The sequence below is a fragment of the Salvia hispanica genome, chromosome 3 (assembly GCF_029641045.1).
Source record: "Salvia hispanica isolate PSC_SH4W2 chromosome 3, Shi_PSC_v1, whole genome shotgun sequence".
NCBI classification, from domain to species: domain Eukaryota; kingdom Viridiplantae; phylum Streptophyta; class Magnoliopsida; order Lamiales; family Lamiaceae; genus Salvia; species Salvia hispanica.
In genome coordinates, this window is record NC_142694.1 from 39,897,328 (window position 1) to 39,916,568 (window position 19,241).

General features: G+C 32.2%; 3 protein-coding genes across 4 annotated transcripts; 1 reads left to right on the plus strand and 2 right to left on the minus strand.

The window, feature by feature from the left end:
* The first annotated feature begins 4,751 nt into the window (after positions 1-4,751).
* On the plus strand, positions 4,752-5,360 carry LOC125210963 (uncharacterized). The gene is made up of 2 exons (XM_048110616.2): positions 4,752-4,901; positions 4,969-5,360. Exons 1-2 carry the CDS (start codon positions 4,812-4,814, stop codon positions 5,338-5,340), a joined length of 462 nt encoding a protein of 153 aa, XP_047966573.1. The 5' UTR covers positions 4,752-4,811; the 3' UTR covers positions 5,341-5,360.
* On the minus strand, positions 5,338-7,492 carry LOC125210962 (uncharacterized). 2 transcript variants are annotated; one of them, XM_048110613.1, is made up of 3 exons: positions 7,361-7,492; positions 5,906-6,032; positions 5,338-5,828 (listed from the first exon to the last, which is right to left on the minus strand). In XM_048110613.1, the coding sequence occupies exons 2-3, from the start codon at positions 6,017-6,019 to the stop codon at positions 5,436-5,438; spliced, it is 507 nt and encodes a 168-aa protein (XP_047966570.1). In that variant the 5' UTR covers positions 6,020-6,032; positions 7,361-7,492; the 3' UTR covers positions 5,338-5,435. The 2 variants fall into 2 exon arrangements, with proteins under 2 accessions (XP_047966570.1, XP_047966571.1); XM_048110614.2 differs by having other exon boundaries at positions 5,906-6,027; positions 7,361-7,483.
* A 5,120-nt stretch (positions 7,493-12,612) lies between these two features.
* On the minus strand, positions 12,613-14,438 carry LOC125212741 (uncharacterized). Its single transcript, XM_048112983.2, has 2 exons — positions 14,044-14,438; positions 12,613-13,802 (listed from the first exon to the last, which is right to left on the minus strand). The coding sequence occupies exon 2, from the start codon at positions 13,761-13,763 to the stop codon at positions 12,927-12,929; it is 837 nt and encodes a 278-aa protein (XP_047968940.1). The 5' UTR covers positions 13,764-13,802; positions 14,044-14,438; the 3' UTR covers positions 12,613-12,926.
* Positions 14,439-19,241: the final 4,803 nt, after the last annotated feature.

The following is a 19,241-nucleotide window of genomic DNA, read 5'->3' on the forward strand; positions in this document are numbered from 1 at the left end:
AATATTTTAAAGATATTTTGATGTTTATAAATCGAGATGATCGCGTGGACTAGAGTCTTTGTCTTGAATAGAGTTGACAATCGTGATGCATTTTTATATCCTGATTTCTACTGTAATGCTTATGTGAAATCAACGAAAATTAGATTTATAACTTCATGAGATACATTTGGAATTTTCATTTATGTTGTGAGATCACATATTAATGATTCCTTAATGTTAGTTGGTTAAATAGACTGTCCTAGTTTAGTTATACATAATGAGTCCGTAATTAGTTGTAACACCTACATTGTGGTGATTAACATTTATTGTCCTTGGTCGATTAATAACAATAAAATGAAATAATCTTCTTAGATGAATAAAACATAAATCAATAACTCCATTCAAACAACTCTAACTTACATAATTCAAAATTGAAAAGAACAAAATGAAAACAACAAAAAAAATACACAATTATTAATAGATATTTGAAAAGTACAATAAAAATTAAATAGAAATTTAATTTTAGAATTAAAAAACATAACTAATTGGATTTTTGAAATTAAACAAGTAAGGAAAATAAAAATGTAATGTGGCCAGCCACGATGGGTTGCCTTCACAGCGTGCTTAAGCATGCATTGGCATAGAGGAAGTGCACACTTAGCCATTGGTTGTGGCATGTTGAACGGATAAACTTTTGGCATGTTTGGTAGGGGTGATAACTCATCTAGGGATGAAATTTTATAAAATAAATATTTATTCATAAAATTTTATCTCTAGATGAGTTATCATCCCTACCAAACATGGCCTTTAAGTACGCTGATCCAGATGACTTAACAATCTAACTATTTTATTTTACATACGTCAATACATTATAATACAAACTGTTATAATTAATAAAATAAGAGTATTTAGTCTTGAAACTGTAAATAGATTAAGTCAACCAAAGGATACTTGTGGGTTATCTATCAATGAGAGATGATTAATTACCATAATATCTCTTTAATTAATCTGTTTATGTAGCTTGTAGTTTATTTGTAGTATCTACCAAAGTTGCACTTTGGGATAGACTATTTGCCATATTCATATTGGGCACAACATTTTGGCACGAAAAATGCTAGCACGTAAATAGATCTTTATATGTCGATTGCAATTGCATTTGTTTTCATTTCATTCGAAAAATAGAAATTAAAAGGTCACTATAATCATAAATGTGTTTGGTGAGAAAAATCCAAAAAGATAGCATAGTATTAAGGGGTGAGAAAGTTAGGAAAATAAATTGATGCATGTGGAGTCGAAGGAGTCGAACGATCCCATCCTGCGCCAACTCCACCCCAACTCTCTGTGAATGTGGTCCACTTCCGATCTCTGTGAATGTGGTCCAATCCTGGGTGCCTCTCCGCTTCTTCTTCCCGTGCTTTCTTTTATGGTCATCTTTGTTTGCATTAAAGATTAATAATAGTAATTCCACAATTACTTTTGTGATGACTCGAATTCGATCTATTTGGTGGATGAGAAGTCTCTTATCAACTAAATTGTACCTTATCATTTTTTCTGGTCGTATTTGTTGTTGTCTGATGTGTTTAGCAATTAACATTTATCTTTTTTGCAAAATAGACATAGTATACTTTATTTATCCAACCGAATCCGATTTTTTATCACCAAAAATATTTGAGCATGCCTATATCACTTAAAAGTTCCACAAAAAGGTGTTACAATGATCACAATAATTTGCACAGCATGTCGAAAATGATAATCAAGGCAAAAAATTCATGACTTTTTATAACAACTTAATCTATTACAAAATTGAAACAAGAAAAGTGAAGAAAGTATGGGTTGGATACTTGGATTTAATTGGGTGACCAATTTAGTTATCATATATTTAGATGACACCTTCCTTTCTTAGTCGTATAGTGTTGGGTCCATTGACTAAATTTCACGTGAAAGTGTGTACTTTTTTTATGTTGTCGACATATCATTTGTCTGCTCAATATTTGCAACATTTATTTTAATGCGTTACACAATTGTAATGTGACAGTTATCTCTATTGTCCTAGCTAATGTTGGTAGCAAAATTTATATGGTTTAATCATGCATTTTAATGCTTTTGTACAAATTGGAGAGGGCACTCTAGGCCCACTTTGCCTGTCACCAACTTACCATTTACATTTCTTCTATGTAGGTCACAATTTTTTTTCATTTGGGGAATATAGAGAGGATTGTGATAAAATAACAATCAAATTTTAAATAATACTCTATGTACTATTCAAGATGACCCACCTCCTAAGTTAATGTGATTTTTAAATTTGTCGAGTATGGTCACATAGAGAGAAAAATAGAGTTAAACACTTGGAAAATGCAGTTGAGTGTGTTGTTTTGTAGGTTATTTAACACTTCCATAACGAAAATCTCAGCAGTGGGCAAGAATGTGTTGCTAGGAGGACTCACCTAGAATAGATTGCTTTGAAATTTCTGGAATTAAAGATTATCGATGTGTATTTTACAATAAAGAGTGAGAGACTATGGAACACATGAATTTCAGCTACAACTTTGATACTAACATCTCTTCTTCGTGCTTACCCATATAATCAACGGCGTGCTTCCCAAATTGGTTGGGATTTTCATTCTGCAAGTTTGACAAGTTGTAGATAACGATGTTGTATGTCGTCTCGTAGTCCATATGGTCAATAAAGCAACGATTAACTTGACGTCTTCATTCTCGACGTAGAGATTAGTGCTAGAATTTTCCTCTTGGGGAAACAACTTACGGACGACTTGAATGACCTTAAATTCGAATGACATCTTGATCGTGTTTTGGTGTTTGAACCAAGCAGCTTTCGCTTTCTATTTTCGTTGTTTGTCGTTATTATTGTGTTGTGTGTGTGGCTTTGACCATTTGTTTGCACACTAAATATACAAGTGACAAACAATTAAATTGCATGGTTTGTAATAACGTACAATAAGATAGTTGGTCATTCTTTCCAATTAAAGCAAACAAGCTGTATATACTAATTTTTGCAAATAATTATTTAAAAATTATAATGGAAAACTATATTAAAATTTGGATTAATTTGTACTCCCTCCGTCCCAATAAATATGAAACGTTTGCTTTTCGGCACAAGATTTTATGTAGTGTTGTTTTGTGAGTTAAAGAAGAGAGAGTAAAGTAAGAGAGAAGGAAAAGTAGAGATAAAATTATTTTTATTTTAAGAAACATTTCATTTTTTATGGGACAACCCAAAAAGGAAAACATTTCATTTCTAGTGGGACAGAAGGAGTATTTCTCACCAAAATGGTGGTATTTAGAGCACCGGTGTGTTAGTAGTCTATGCTCTCAATCAAGCATCGGCCCACTCTATCGACGTTATAGGCCGTTGACCACGAGCCTTGCTGCACAATCAGAACATACAAGTGACATAAATTAATTTAATTGAAAATTATAAATAAGAAATAATTAAAAGTAAGCTACAAGAAATAATAAAAGTAACTAAATAATGCAATGCTCAATTTACTTAAATATAGTAGTAATTTAATTGTGATTTGTATATAAACATATGCTAATAGTGTCATCTGACGACGAGAAAAAAAAAAGAAAAAAAAAAGTAGATTTGTAGCAATTCGATAAAGTAATGAGTCATAAATTCAATGAAATCTAATTATCAGTTTTAATAGTACAAATATTCATAAAAAAGAAGAATAAAAATGTCTTAATCAATTTGACCGTATCAGGATTGACGTATCTGATATATATATATTTATATTTGTACTACTCGTAGTAAATATGTGTCACCCACATAGTAGTAATTTTTGCTATAGTTAAATTTTAGATATATTTTTAAAATTCAAATATAGCTATTTTTCACTTGTTAAAAGTGGGGTGAGCACAAAATTTTAGAATTTAAAATGACCCACAAACTATACCATGATCGTTTTGAAAATACTATAACTAAACGACCAATTAGATTTTACGAATCTTAAATTAAGTATTTGGTCATGCTTAGATCCATCACTGTTCTATTTTTATATATTAAATCATTCAATAACTGAAAACATAATTAAATGTCATTTTTATATTTCAAAACTATTCCTATTAAATATTCTAGATTTTATAAATATAAATAATATTCTCTATTGCATTTGGAGATATCAATATATCATGCATCCTGCTTTAAATAAGTTGTTAGGATGACACATGAATGGATAATGTACTCCATACTTAGTAATTTAACAATCCTTCAACAACGATAGAATAGAAAAATACTTTTAGCATTAAAGCACATAGTTTGAACAAGAATATAAATAGACCCATTTCCAAAATGCATGCTCTTATTTGCACACATAATTTGTTCTATGCATATTCATTTTTGTAAAAAACTTCTAAATTGTCAAATTATTCATTACACCAAGAGTCATTGGCGGACTCTATGAGTATTTCGTACGTTCCATACCTAAAAACATAGACCGAACTCCTGATTATTTGATTAAAGATGGACGAAAATTACGTTATATTGTAATATTACAATTTTTAATAGATGGTGCAAAGGTTGAAAACTATAAGCTGAAAATGACAGTACAAGAAAAGAATAAAATAGTAAAAAAAAAGCATTTAAAAAAAATAAAATGGAATCGGATGATATCGGACTGGGCCCTTCAGGATATATCGGACCTCGCCACTAAATAAAGCCCAGATTTCCACTCTTTACAAAGATGATAGAAATATGAAAGCAGTGAATGAAATAACGCCACGTGGAATAAATTTTATTTGTATTATTTTGAACCACTGAAATTGATAAATGTGAAGATTCATTTTGTTGAGAGAAAAAAAAAAGATAGACGATGATGAAGATGACGATGGCTTCCTCTGCCAAACCATATTCACCTCTTCTCATCAAATCCATGGCTTCCAAAACTGTCACCTCTAAAAAAGTCTCTCTCTCTCTCTTGTTTGACATAATGTGTGTTGGATGTGTGGTCTAATTTGATAGTAATGCAGGGCACGGTGGCGTCGAAGCCGAAGCTGCTGACGCGGGTCGAGCAGCTGCGCCTCCTGAGCAAGGCGGAGAGGGCGGGGCTGCTCTCGGCGGCCGAGAAGTCGGGGCTGTCGCTGTCGGCGATCGAGAGGCTCGGCCTCCTCTCGAAGGCGGAGGGGCTCGGGGTGCTCTCGGCCGCCACGGACCCCGGGACCGCAACGGGACTGCTCAACCTGAGCCTGTTGTTGTTGGCATCGGGACCTGCGTTCGTGTTCCTCGTGCCGGAGGACTACCCGTGGGAGATCGGCCTTCAGGTTGCGGTTGCTCTTGTATCTATAGTTGGTGGCTCTGCTGCTTTTGCTGCATCAAATCTTGTATCCACTTTGCAGAAATGAGAAATCTAGTTGAGATTCAATTTCATGTGACAAAAAATTCCACATTCATACATAATTAAGTTGTTTCATTAAAGAATTTGGATGATCCAAGAATATCATTCTTCAGTATCAGAATCATGAGATGTAGATTCGGTATCCGAATGCAACTGCAGAGGGTTTACTCTGTTAGTGTTCGCTTCCAGAGGCGGAAGCCCTTCATCGTCATCGCTCGAACATTCTTCTTCTTCTTCTTTGGAGGTGTCCTGCTTTGAGGTCTCCCGAGGCGAGGATTTGAAAATCTCAGGCCATTCGGGTGTTTTTTGGAGGAGGCGGACTTGGTCGTGGTAAAGCACCTGAGTGAGAATGCCGGCCACCTTTCTACCGGATTCGATGGCCTCCTCTCTCCCACTTTCGTCGACAACCACAAAGTTCCCTCGTTTGATCCACATGCTTTTCTGGAATTTCGCGGGGAATATTGCGAGTAGATGTTGCCCTTTTGCATCCATTACCTTCGGGGATGGAGCTAATCAGTATAATGAATAACATTCAATATGAGAAATAAAGACAGGATTAGAGAGATCTGTACCTCAATAAGATTAGAACCCCTCAAATCGACAACCTGCATTATGTTTTGCCCGTGTTGAAGTGCCATCATCTCTTCCTCAACTGCTCTCTTGAGATTCTTCCTCCCTCCTTTCATGTTCTGAGCTACGCTGCGCAAGATTTCAGTTTGTTAATATCTGTATGCAGATGGATCATTCAAAATATCCACAATCATCTAATTCATCTTAGAGCAAATTCATAGCAGTGAGAAACACAGATTAAACATTGAGATGCACAACCAAGAAGAAAATGACAGCCCAGCACCTAATGTTGCACCATAGAATCAGCAAAAAAATCAATAGTCAAGACAGATTTCCACCACGCAGCTGAAAACATAATAAATCGTCGAATAGTGTTCAGCTCAATCAACAAAAGCTAAGATCAGAAGAGTCAGCCAATTCCAGCATGTTATGGAATAATTAGAACATAAACCGAATCCCTTCAATAAAATTGGATGGCACAAGACTCAAACAAATTAGAACCATGAAAGACAGATAAATAAAGCTATAAATTATATGCTAGGAATATGTAGGTAAACCAAGCTTTACTACTAGGGAAGTCAGATCACAGCATTTCAATTCCCTTCTTCATCTACAAATGTTGGATGTGACAGCATAGCATCAACAAAAATAAATCTCTACATGAGGATACTGATCAGAATTTGACATTTTGATACTATCCACAAAAATTAGTCTCTTTCAATTTATAGATACTAATTTGTACATTCAATATACGAATTTTTGATGACGGAGGGAGTAATCGATGCTATCTCATACCAGCAAACTCGTTTTCTAGAACTAGTAATTGTGAATATTAAGAACTCATAATTTGACAACATAAGAAAAGACCTACTAGCAGAGATGCTAATCCTCAACATCAGTATTACTAACTTGCTAAAACAGCATAGCAGCAACAAATATAAATCTCTACACGAGGATACTAAACATTATGCTATTTACTTTTTTTTTGACATTTTGATACGTCCATAAAAAATAGTCTCTTAACATTTAGAGATACTAATTGTAACATATTCCCATTGATGTTATCTCATACAAACAAATTCGTTTTCTAGAACTAGTAATTGTGAATAAGAACTCATAATTTGACAACAGAAGATGCTAATCCTCAACATCAGTATAAGAGCTGGAATGTTCACAGCCAATAAACGACCTAATTCAAAATGTAGATTGAAAGTTCTCAAGCATTTTAAAACAGATTAATCAGTCAATGCCTGCTACAAATACCAAATAACGCTAGTAATTATATAAAACTAGCTCTAAAAAGGCCAAATTAAAACAATCAACTGCATTTATTCATAAATCAGAAACATATTCTCGTGAATTAGCTTCATTTTGCACAATTCAATAAGAACGATCGGGAAAGTGAACGAATTTGAGAAGCCAAAACTAGTGCTCGTGTTGGTGAAAATTACACACACCTTTTGGGAAAGAGAAATTAAATTAAGCCGATGAATGTCGAGCTGAGTATTGCGAAAGTGAGAAAAGATGCGGCGAGGGCTGCGGCGGCGGGGGGCGTTGGACGGCTGACTTCGCTGGAATTAAGAGAGGAGAAGAGTCTGAAACTCTGTTTACAAAATTCCTTTTTATAGTAATGTTCTCACTCGGGCCCAATAATCTTTTTTTTGAATGAATAAATGGGCCCAAAATCACTTTTTAATGGGCCCAAAATGATCGTTTGATTGAATAATTGGGCCCAACGAATTTTCCCCTTATTTTCATTATTAAAGGATTTTAGAAATATAAGACCATCCGCAGCGGCAGCGGTTCATCCCACGGCTCCCGGATCGGCACACCCTCCGAAACGCCAACATATAGTATCCCGTACACCCGATCCATTCGTTTTTCCCCGTTGCGGATGTCCTAATAGAATTTTATGGGTTTAATTTGGAGTTTTTTTTTGAAAAAATAAATAGAAAGTGAGTATTTTAATTGCAAAAACTTCAAAAGTAATGTACAATAAAAAAATATAGATTAATGTGTATTATGTTAAGATTATTGGTGTTATTATTTCGAAAACTAGTTTATGTATGAAATTTGGTTTAATACATATAGTTAGAGAGGTGGAATCAGTCGCGGATCTACGTAGGAACAAAGGTATAGTACATCGATGTCTTTTTGAGTGTTTTATATTACAAATTATTTATTATAAATCAAATCATGTGTCTTAAGTTTTAATCTAAAAGTTCATTATCAAGTATTCATACTTTATACCTCATTCATTCACACTTTCACAACCTATCATCGATATCCATAATCCATAGTCTATTTATTTACACTTCCACAACTTATTCAGAAGAAATGAAACAAAGAACAATAGTAATATAATTAATTCAATAAAAGAAAAAGAAAGCTGATACTCACACTGTTGTTGTTGTTGCTGCATTGTGTCATTGCTGACCGATTATGTAATTATTTATCACACCCCAAATCATAAATCCTGAATCGACGCATGCATTAATTCAACCTGAATACTTATAAAAGCAAGATGACAAAAGAATAAATGATATTATATGGTGATGGGAATGAGTCGATGAGACTGAAAATACTTCAAGTGGCAGTTATATAAAGATGATGACAGTCTTCTAAGCATGCTCATTGACTCTCTTTAACACAAACATAGATATGATGATTTAGTCTTTGTAAAAATGAAGAAGATGATTTGATTAGTCGACTGATTTTAAATTAACTATATATGTCTTCAAAAAACAGTACGTTATAATATGATTTAGTAGTTTGACATGATTTTTGTTTATGAAATGGATGAAAGAAATTAAGATAGCAATGAAACATAACAAAATAGCAATAAATAGAGACATCAGCTTTTTAGAGTGAAATAGCTAGGGTTTTCCCCACCTAGCTAGATTAATCAATCCCAATAAAACTTTTTAAAGCATGCAGTAGCAGCTCGCATGTGATTATCATTTATGCACATTTACAACGTATTTCACTTTAAAAAACAAAAAAATTAAAATTGAAGACTGGATATTACTTCGTCGTTAATTACCGAGAAACTACCGATAAGATGATGAAGTGCAGTTTAATTGGTCATAAGCTTCACCTTCACCAGGATTCGAATCACCATGGAGTAAATAGAAATCATTATGGATTCCCTTTAAAAAAATACCCAAAGTTGATGATAATAATAAGGATGAAAAATACTAAATTAGGTATATCGTCTATTATAAGCTCAAGGAAATCCCTCTTAAGTTAGTTAATAAGTTTATTTAAAAATGCTTTACACTACAAGATGGCTTAATTTACCATTTATAAGATGCTAATTTTTAAAGCAAAGTTAAATAATTAGCTATTAAAGTTTTGGGATGGTTAAACGTTAAAAATTTGATACTTATTGTGACAAAGTTGTAATAAACTACTTAAATTGATAGGATTTCAATTCTTTTTTTTTTTCAAGGTTCAATGCACATATAATAAGCTTATCTAATAACCAAGTATTGATTATTCTTCCAAAAATGGTTATGAAATCCACAATTTGAAACCCAAGCCACCCAAAACACTTTCTCATATATGCAAATATATTATTCCCCCAAAAAATAATGATACAGTAACATTGTAGTAGACTAGTATATACATGCATAAAGCTTAAAATTTTTATTACTATGAGTAAGCTGACTTCAATTCGAAGATGACAAGAGCAATCAAGATAGCAACATCTTGGAAGTTCGCATATGCATAAATGACAAAACGAAATGAAAGTCATCATATGTATATTCCAATGACTATAAGAATACTTTATATAGTATGTGTTTAGGGTTTGGTTATAATTAAATAAGTGGTTTCCACCAAGCTGGTTGAATATGATATATATATTTTTTATAAAATAGTAGGAGTATTAATGATTTTGTAGTATATTTTTTATGAGTGTAAAAATACTCAAAGTCGAGAATCAGCCAGCAGAGTCCGCTAAAAATGGCGACAATCTAAGCAATATAGAATAAACACAGAATGACACAATTAAGAGCAACACAAAATAAACAAATTAAAAGACAAAATCGCAACAAACAATGTTTCTTTTATGTTAATAGCAGCATTTTTTTAATAATTTGAAAGTTGTAAATTAAGTTTAATAGTGTAATCAATTGCTAGTAAAAATGACAAATTCAAAATTGAAATTTTACCACCTAAATGACCCGAACAATGAACGCTGTCTTCGTGATCTAAATAAAAGTACTAATAATTATTTCATAAATTTATTTTAACCATATGTATATTGCATAGTGTAATGCATTTATAGAAATAAATATTGTTAGGATGAAATAGGTCCACTAATAAAGTATGCTTGGTGAGCCACAAGTTGTGACTGTACAATTCTTTAAATATTCTTGGATCTTGTGATAACATACCAATATTAATGCAGTCACACTCTTATCACTTTATTATCTTATTTCCTTTTCATCAAAAACTTTCTTACAGAAATTATTTGATTCTCTCTCTATCTCTAGACTATATGCTTCTTTTTTGGCTAGCTTGACATACTTTCTAGGGTTTCACATTGGTGTTGTACATTTTAACCGTCGACCTTAATTAAGGCTAATTATGCTATTACTAAATAAATTTGTACGTGCATGTCTATTATTGGTATATAGGTAGCTACTAAGTTTTATTAACTTTACCCAAATAGGGTTTTCATAGTTTGAATTAGCTTCAACAATAATTAATGTCATATTGCTTATAATACTGAGCTTAAAAATTTTCCATAAACATCCATGTTTGAGTAAAACATGTTAAAAGTAATCCATTTATTATAGGAGTATATCATTTTGCTAATAAACAATACCCCTTCTTTTTTCATTGTTAATTTATTTTTGAAACATCCATTTTCATCTTATTTTTGGAGTTATCTTAATCAGCCACATTATGATTGCCCACACACTTTTAAAAAATATATATATAATTGACAATTTGAAAAAAAAACTAAATTTCAGTTTTGTGATGTAAAATATAAAATTTTAGATTTTAAACTACTACAATAATAGTTTATCTAAATAATTTTAGTGAAAAGAATGAGCTAAAAATATTAGTCATAATCCCGAGTGGGATAAATCTGTAAAACTAATTGAACATTAATTAAAATTATTTGTAACTTTTATTTTTATGTAAAATAACTGTGTGGCAAGCAATAATGCGATCTCATAATTTTATTATATTTTTAATGTTATTAATTATATGGAGTAATAAGAAAGTAAAAAATAAAAAGGGCACAAAGAAATATGAACAAATTAAAACACTTGTCAAAGAAAGAGAAATGCCACTGTCACATGATCTCAAAAATAATTTAAAAATGAGTGAGGAAAAACAGATTTTCTGAACTTCCATTCTGTCTTTTTTCTTGCTCTAGTCGATATCATTGACATCAAACATAAATACATTGCATGGGACACTGTTAGTTGCTCTTCACTTCTCTTTTTATTGGTATATATACAATTTGTCTTGTATATTGATATGACATGGAGATTGCATTCAATTATTGTCATTATATTATTTCTTCAATTGCAGATATTAAGATCAAATTTCATGTTACAAAACCCACAAATTAATTTTGAATAAATAACAATAATTTTTGAGTTAATTTTAAATGGTTAAATTATTTGAACAATTAATACTACTACCAAAGACATATTGCCATTGCAGCAGCAGCATCACATGCAATTAACCAAAGTCTGAATGCATGCAGTAAACAGAAAAAATACTTTTTGAATATCAACATTTTGTTGCAGTATTTGTTGATATCCATAATATTTAATTGATGAAGACAAGAAATTCATGTTTGTTCCCAATATTATTGGCAACTGATAATTAAAAGCTGCATTTCTGACAAGCCAACAACAGTCACAGCTAGTGCAACAGTAAACAAATTCATGTTACCCTATCTTCACCATGCATGTGGAATTCATATCATTCAAACATTCAATGTTCAACCTCAATTTCATTTTCCTAATTACTAGTAATAGTAATACTTTAGTAATTTCAACTGCATTTTTTGAATGAAAAACTACTATTGACCTTTAAAGTAGAAGCAGAAAGAGCTCAGTACCCTGTTTTAATACACGAAATGCTACTATAATAATCTTGCATACAATATATTATATATCTAAGGATATGTACAAAAATATACCTCATTGTTTCTATAGACACTTTCAGCTTATTATATACAAGCAATGAATCTTAATTAATTACTAATATAAAATAAGGCATATTATGTAGTAAGAACTTAATTTCAACCTCTCAAAAAAAAACTTGATATATATATGCACTTCACATTAAAAAATGTGAAACCATAATTATAAGCAACAACTAATATGTTGAATCAAACTACCAACACTTATCTGATCTTTGCAAGTACAGAGAAGTAAAAAAGGAGAAATGTCATGCAAATTAAATTAACTAATAACTCCATATAAAGCTAGCTAGCCATAATACATTATACAACATACTTTAATTCCCTATATTAATTTCAGTTTATTTTAAAATGAAAATGATCAATAATGTCTTCTTATAGCCCTGTGACCGTAGTGAGTAGAACCCAGCCTAAAATTGGCTGAAATGGAAGCGTATTACCAACTAAATTGCGCATCATCGTCTAGATTAATGTCAGGTAATTAAGACTATGAACTATGAAGGAGGATGTAAATAAAAAAATAGTAAGAGAAAATTACACCTCAAAAATAATTCCATATATCTCTAATGTAAATTCAAGAGAACAGATCCAACCTCAATTATTGATTACATCAATCAAAATTAAACCCTGACAAATGTGACATTTAACAAGTACATACAGGTGTAGTATTTAATCACACATTAATTCCAAGTATAAATGTATATCTCTTGCAAAATCAGAAAACAAAACAAAAAAAACATATAAAAAGGCAGAAAATTTAATCATATTCCTTACTGTATATGTAGCATTTGTATAGCTGCAAGAATCCCATTTCCTTCCCAATTGTGTGTATGTATTTGCTTATATAATCAGCCCTCTTTCGTCTCCGATCTCCCGGCTTCACCATGGTGCGGCTGAGTAGCCGGCTTGAAGGCGAAGGGCCTCGTGAGGTGGAGGGCCGTCGAGAAGCCGGGATTCGGCTCCATTGAAGGAGGCAAGTAGGAAGGGAAATGGGGGATGTTGAAATAGAGATGAGTGTTTGAAGGATTATTGATGATCATGTTGTGATGTGATGATGATTGATGATCTTCTTGATTTGGCAAAGGATTGATGTAATTAGGTCCAAATTGGGAGATTTGATCCCAATGGAAATAAGGGTTTTGAAAAAATTGGGATTGAGGGTTTTGATTCACTTGTCCTAATGGGAAAAGATTCTGTGCCACAAATCCCCCAAAACCCTCATTTTGGGTATGATTCTCTTGCTCAATCCACTTCTCCTTCTCTCTCTCATTGTCAATTTTGATCACCCCTTGCTTCGAAGCTAGGAATTGGGAGAGGGATGAGGCTTGGGGTGGGAATTCTTGATTAGGGTTAGGGAAGATTCCTGGGATGGAGGGGAGAGGGGGGAGTTTTTCGATGTCGGATTTCGTGGCGTCGATGAGCCAGTCGACGACCTTGCTCGGCTGGCTGAGGCCGAGCTTGTCTTGGAGTTCGTAGAGCTGGACGGCCGTGGGGACAGAGAGGCGGATGCGCCGGTCTCTCAGCCCCCGGACCGTGCACACCTTGCTGTGCCGGTCTTTTCCCCCGAAGGCGCGCGAGACGCGCACTATTCGGGGGTTTTTGTGGGTCGACGACCACCGCGATCTCGTTGTCCCTTCTTGCTTCACCCTCGGAGTCGGATCTCTCTCTCCGGAGTTGGAATTCATGCTTGGATGCCGACGACGATGGCGTTGTCCGTCATTCCCCTGCAGGGTAGAATCTCAGCAGATCGTGTCAGCAAGCCAGAAACATCAAATTAGGTTTTCAAAAATTTGTAAGAGGAAAGTTTTTTAGGTCATTTTCTTTTCTTTGAAATGAAACAAGAAAAAAAAAAGCTAATTCTTGGAAGTGATGGACATATACTATGTGTTATGTGACAAATATAGTCACAATTTTGAAAGAAATAGAAGAATTTCAAAAAATTAAAAATTAAATTGAAGAACTCACCTTTTTTCATCATCTAGTGGATGATCAAGAAACTAAAAATTTGCTTTCTTTGTGAGTTGCAGAAACTGTCTCAGCTCAATATTCTTGAAGAGGAAAAACCCTATATTTTGAAGGAAAAATTTTGGTTGGGGATTTAGGCAGAGAGAGGGAAGATGACGATGACGACGACGATGGTGATGGAATATTTCACCAGTCCATGTTGCAGAAAAGATAAAGGTATGGTGCAATTGCAACCATGTGGCGTGGGTGCATAACGACACATAAAATCTGGTAATAACCTAAGATATTAGGTTGTAAGAAATAATAATAATGTGGGAAAAAAAATAATTTCAATGACTTATACTTTCATGCTGCTGATAATTAATGATTCTTTGGTATTGATGGACTTTTAAACTTGCATCATCAAATTAAATGGGACCAATCTAGCTAACACCAATTGCTTTATTGCCAACTACAACTAGCTTTATCAGCTGTGATATTTTTTAGCTTGAATGGAATGTATTATACATTCCAATCAGAGAGAGAGACTTCTTTATACATCATATTGTAGATCACAAAAATCAAAGTGTAGCTTTAGCATATCTCAATTTTCAAATCCGGAGATATTTGATGATATATTCCGCATCCTTTCTAGAAGAATCGACATGCCTTCTATTTTCATAGTGAGAAATTTAGATTACCGAAGACCTACACTGAGGTGTAGAGGATAATTTTCAAATCTCGCATAACGAAAAAGGGGTGCGATGAGATAGAAACAAAGACAAGGATTTAACAATCATCATTGGTGAATGGTGATTAATCAACAATTCAAAGTGTTTTTTTCTTGAGTATTCTTGATAAACCAACATTTATATATAAATACCCGTTTGGATCACATCGAGACAAATCGAAGTAGATATACTGTGAAGTGACAAGGTATCTTAATTAACAAACATATACACTTAAATGTCCCCCTAATTAATAATCTTTGGGTGGGGAATAGGAAAGAGGGAGATGCATATATATATATACAGGGAGATGATCAAAATAAGAATGCATTTAAATCCAGAAATGCAGTCCAAATCTTGGCCCTAGGATTAGATGATCTAATGGTCAATAATTAATCCAAAACACGGAAGGTCATAATTAAGTAGTTTTAGGTCATATTATAATATTTGGATTTATGTCATGTTAAGATCATTTTAGGTCATGCTTTGCTAGCATGACTTAAAAATAAACTAACTATGACCTAAAAATGCCTTACGTATGACCGTGTTCTGCGTTTCTGTATTTAAATCTGGTCTTCATAGATCAAAACCCTATATATATATAATATATATATATATATATATATATATATGTATATATATATATATATGCTGGCTATGTATTTTATTGGTATATGAGAGTTAGGGAATGGTTCAATCAATTTTAGTGTATGATCATGAGGGCTTATCAAGATAATTGATTAATCCCCTTCAATAAATTAAAGAAATGAATGAATAAATAGGTATAGATGAGTCATTGAAAGATGATGTGGTGGATGAGATTATTGATGTACAAGTATAGTAGAGGAGGGACCAATTTTATGGGAGGTTCTTTAAAGCTTCTGATTATTTCTCAGAGGACCACTTTTAAATTTTGCAGTGAGATTTGCTTATTTCTTTCTTTTCTCATATTTTTTTCCTTTCACACTCTTGGCATATGTTGGGAGCAAAAACATTGTGTTTACAATGATATAATATGAATATTGCATGATTTCTTTTATAAAATAAAAAGTTCAAAACTCACTAAGTCCAAGTCCAAGTTGCACGCGACACAATAAAAGATTACTCAAGAGTGTAAAATGGGAAGCTCGTGCACCACCCTCTAATCCAAATACCTAAAATCTCATAGTGAAACCAACCACTTTCTTAGAATAACATAATAACATAATTTAATTTACTTTGACCAACCCTATATTTATATCAACATTATAAACGCGTTTTATGTTTATTTCATGCATAACATGTTAGTAGTTCTTTTATGTTTATATGACCATCTTTACTAAAGGCCCACAGCTATATACTATGAATTAATGTTACTTTAATTAAAATTGTTATAATATGTAAGGCACAAACTACAAATCATGTTTTGTCTTAATCTTGGTAATTTTGTTAGGAAAAAATATACTACAAAAAAGTCATATCATTTTAATACTTTTGACAAATGTGTTCAAGCACTAAAACTCTAGTAGTAATAATTATAAGTCTATTCATATGCACCAATCAAGTTTTGTACTCATATGACACTCAACTTCTCATTGCTAAACTATATCATCAATTTTCACTACAATATCTGTTGCCACTATTTTATCACTCATTTGCTCAAGTTCCCAGTTTAATTCGAAACCTTGAAATATCACTTTTTTTCAAGTATTCCAGATGGACCATGCCATGAAATAAAACGAAGATATCCACGCCTTTTTATCGATTAATTACAAGGGAAATTAGAAATTTCACTCGCACAGTGAAGTAAAAATGTACTCCTATGTGTTAGATCATTAATTAATTCCGGTTAAGCGCATACACTAGTGATTAAATGCATGTATGTTTAGGTTAGTTGTGTAATGTTTTAGCTTTATAGGCATTATCAATAAACGAATTAAATAAATGTTAATTATATTATCAACAAGTACAACGTTTTATTTTATTTTATGTATATATATATATATATATATATATATATATATATATTGATGGATTGGAATGATAAAAGTTGCACATGGCATTTTGTTAATTGAAAAAAAAGGGAGTATAATTTTAATAAGTCCAGTTATATATATAGGGCCAAATTAAAGTATCAAAATTATAAATTTTATTGGACGTACTATGAGCGTTCCATACATGTTTCTTCTAATATACTAATACTCTTATTTACTCAAATTAACATTTTTATTGACTAGATATTTTCATAACTAATTAATCAATACTGTTTTTTTTTTCTAAAAAAAATTCTAAAGAGTCTTTATGCTAAGTTCATTAAAGTATTATGATCTACTGATTAATTAATCTAATCTCAATAATTACAAATTAACTAGTAGCATCATTATCTTGTCTCAGTGGAATCAATTAACTAGCTAGGAAGATAATAATTGTTCTTTAAATTTTGGTATGAAATGGTTTTGATGCCTTACTAAATTAACTTGCATTAAAAAAAATAGTTATGTTCAAGTTTAAAATCTAACTTAATTGTATCATGCAATTAGTTAATTACACCCCAATAAAAAAATCGCAACTTAATTAAGGTTGATGAACAATTATATTTATTGGACACAAATGGCACTGGCAATCAGAAAATTTCTATTTCTAGGCAATTTTAGTATAGAATTAATACCATGACGAAATTAATAACTTTTCTAACTTTTTTGGTACTTGTATAGTTGCATAAATAACATAATTAAAGAGAAGTATAACATTGAGGTGGGCTAAGATCAAGCCCTACCACCATTACTAATAACAAATTGAATAAATTAGGTGATAGAGTACAAATACAAACAACACAATTAGGTCGTACACCTACACTAACTAGTGTATACGATAACAAAATATTAAAGGGTATGATATTATTGTGAAACAATTATGGTCTAGGAGTACAAAGAATAATTGTTTTGAGATGGATTAACAATGTTTATTCATTTATCAAAAATATACTGACCACATATTTTGATTATATATACTTACGTACATAGTAATAGTAGTATTTGTTTTTTATAACAAGCTAAAAGAATCCACGTAAGAATAAGTAGGAATCCAGTAAATGGTAAATCTTATAATAATTATAATAATTAAAGTTCAAGTTGCTTGAGCATCATCACTTATTTGTTCAATAAATAAAATGTTAATTTGTCTTAAACCATATATACAGAAGAAAGACTGTTATGGTACAGATCTTACGTGAGCATTATTCATGAGTTGTTGAATTTATTTATTTTTTCCATACATTTATTTTGATTTATTACCTCAAAAATTGTATTGAAATAATTAATTGTAAAATTAATAACTTCAATAATATATTTTAAGTATCTCAATAAGAGACATGAATGAGAAACCTAACATTCTTGTAAAATTTCAATATATCCTCATACATTTCGGGTGAACTTTTAATTTACAATAAAATGCTATTTATTTGATGTCCCATTTTTGGTTTCAACTGAAAATCTTAATTTTATAACAGTACATATATTAAAACGTGTGTATGTGAGTTTCGAAAGGTCGCAATTGCATTCAGAAAGTGCAGAGAAATGAATAAGAAATAATGGGTGATTCAGAATTTGTATTTATCGTCTCTTGCAGTTGGACTCTGCTTCACTATCACAACCCAAATATGTAGTATTTATTTCTTGCCCTTTTAATATTTTTTGCATCTTGAAATTCGACAGCTCACATTATACTTACAATAACAAGATTAAATTTTAAACTGTCACATGAATTCGAACACGAGTACTCTGATCTCGTACATTAATCATTCTATCGCTGGATTAAACGTCTCATAGATCACCGGGTTAGGGCTCTTGTGTGCAGTTCATTCTAGGATTGCCGAGCCTTATCTTCAAATTCTATTCTTACTGCAACTAAGTATCTCCTTACTCATCCCCGTTTTGGGAAAAAATGGCCACCCTTTAGGTTAGGTTGTCGTTCCGATGGCTTCGACTCGGCACTTCACTCCAAATGATGCTCGTTTTCTCGGTTCTTAGCCCCCTTCAATCTCGATCCAAACAACCTCTAACTCTATCAATGCTCGACAATGTTTAAAAGTAGACAAAAACACTCAAAAGCAACAACCCAAAATACTACTAACACGAGGCACAAACACGGCAAAATAACAGCAAAAAACACAAGAAAATCATGTAAAGTTAGCATCTATAAACTCCCCCAAACCGAAGACCAAGTTCGTCTCGAATAATGAGAAGAATAAAACAAGTAATGTGAAATGTGTGCATCACGACAAAAATAACAACAAAAAAAACACAATAAAATCATGTAAAATGAGCATCTCTAGACTCCCCCAAACCTATGACCAAGTTCATTCTCGAACCATGAGAAGAATCAAACAAGTAAATCATGAAATGTGTGCATTTTAACTCATAAATGCCTCGGGATGGATTTTAATCAAAATCCCCTCAATTCAACACATTGAGCAACTTAAAATTAGTCCTGACAATCTAAACAAATGAAGCT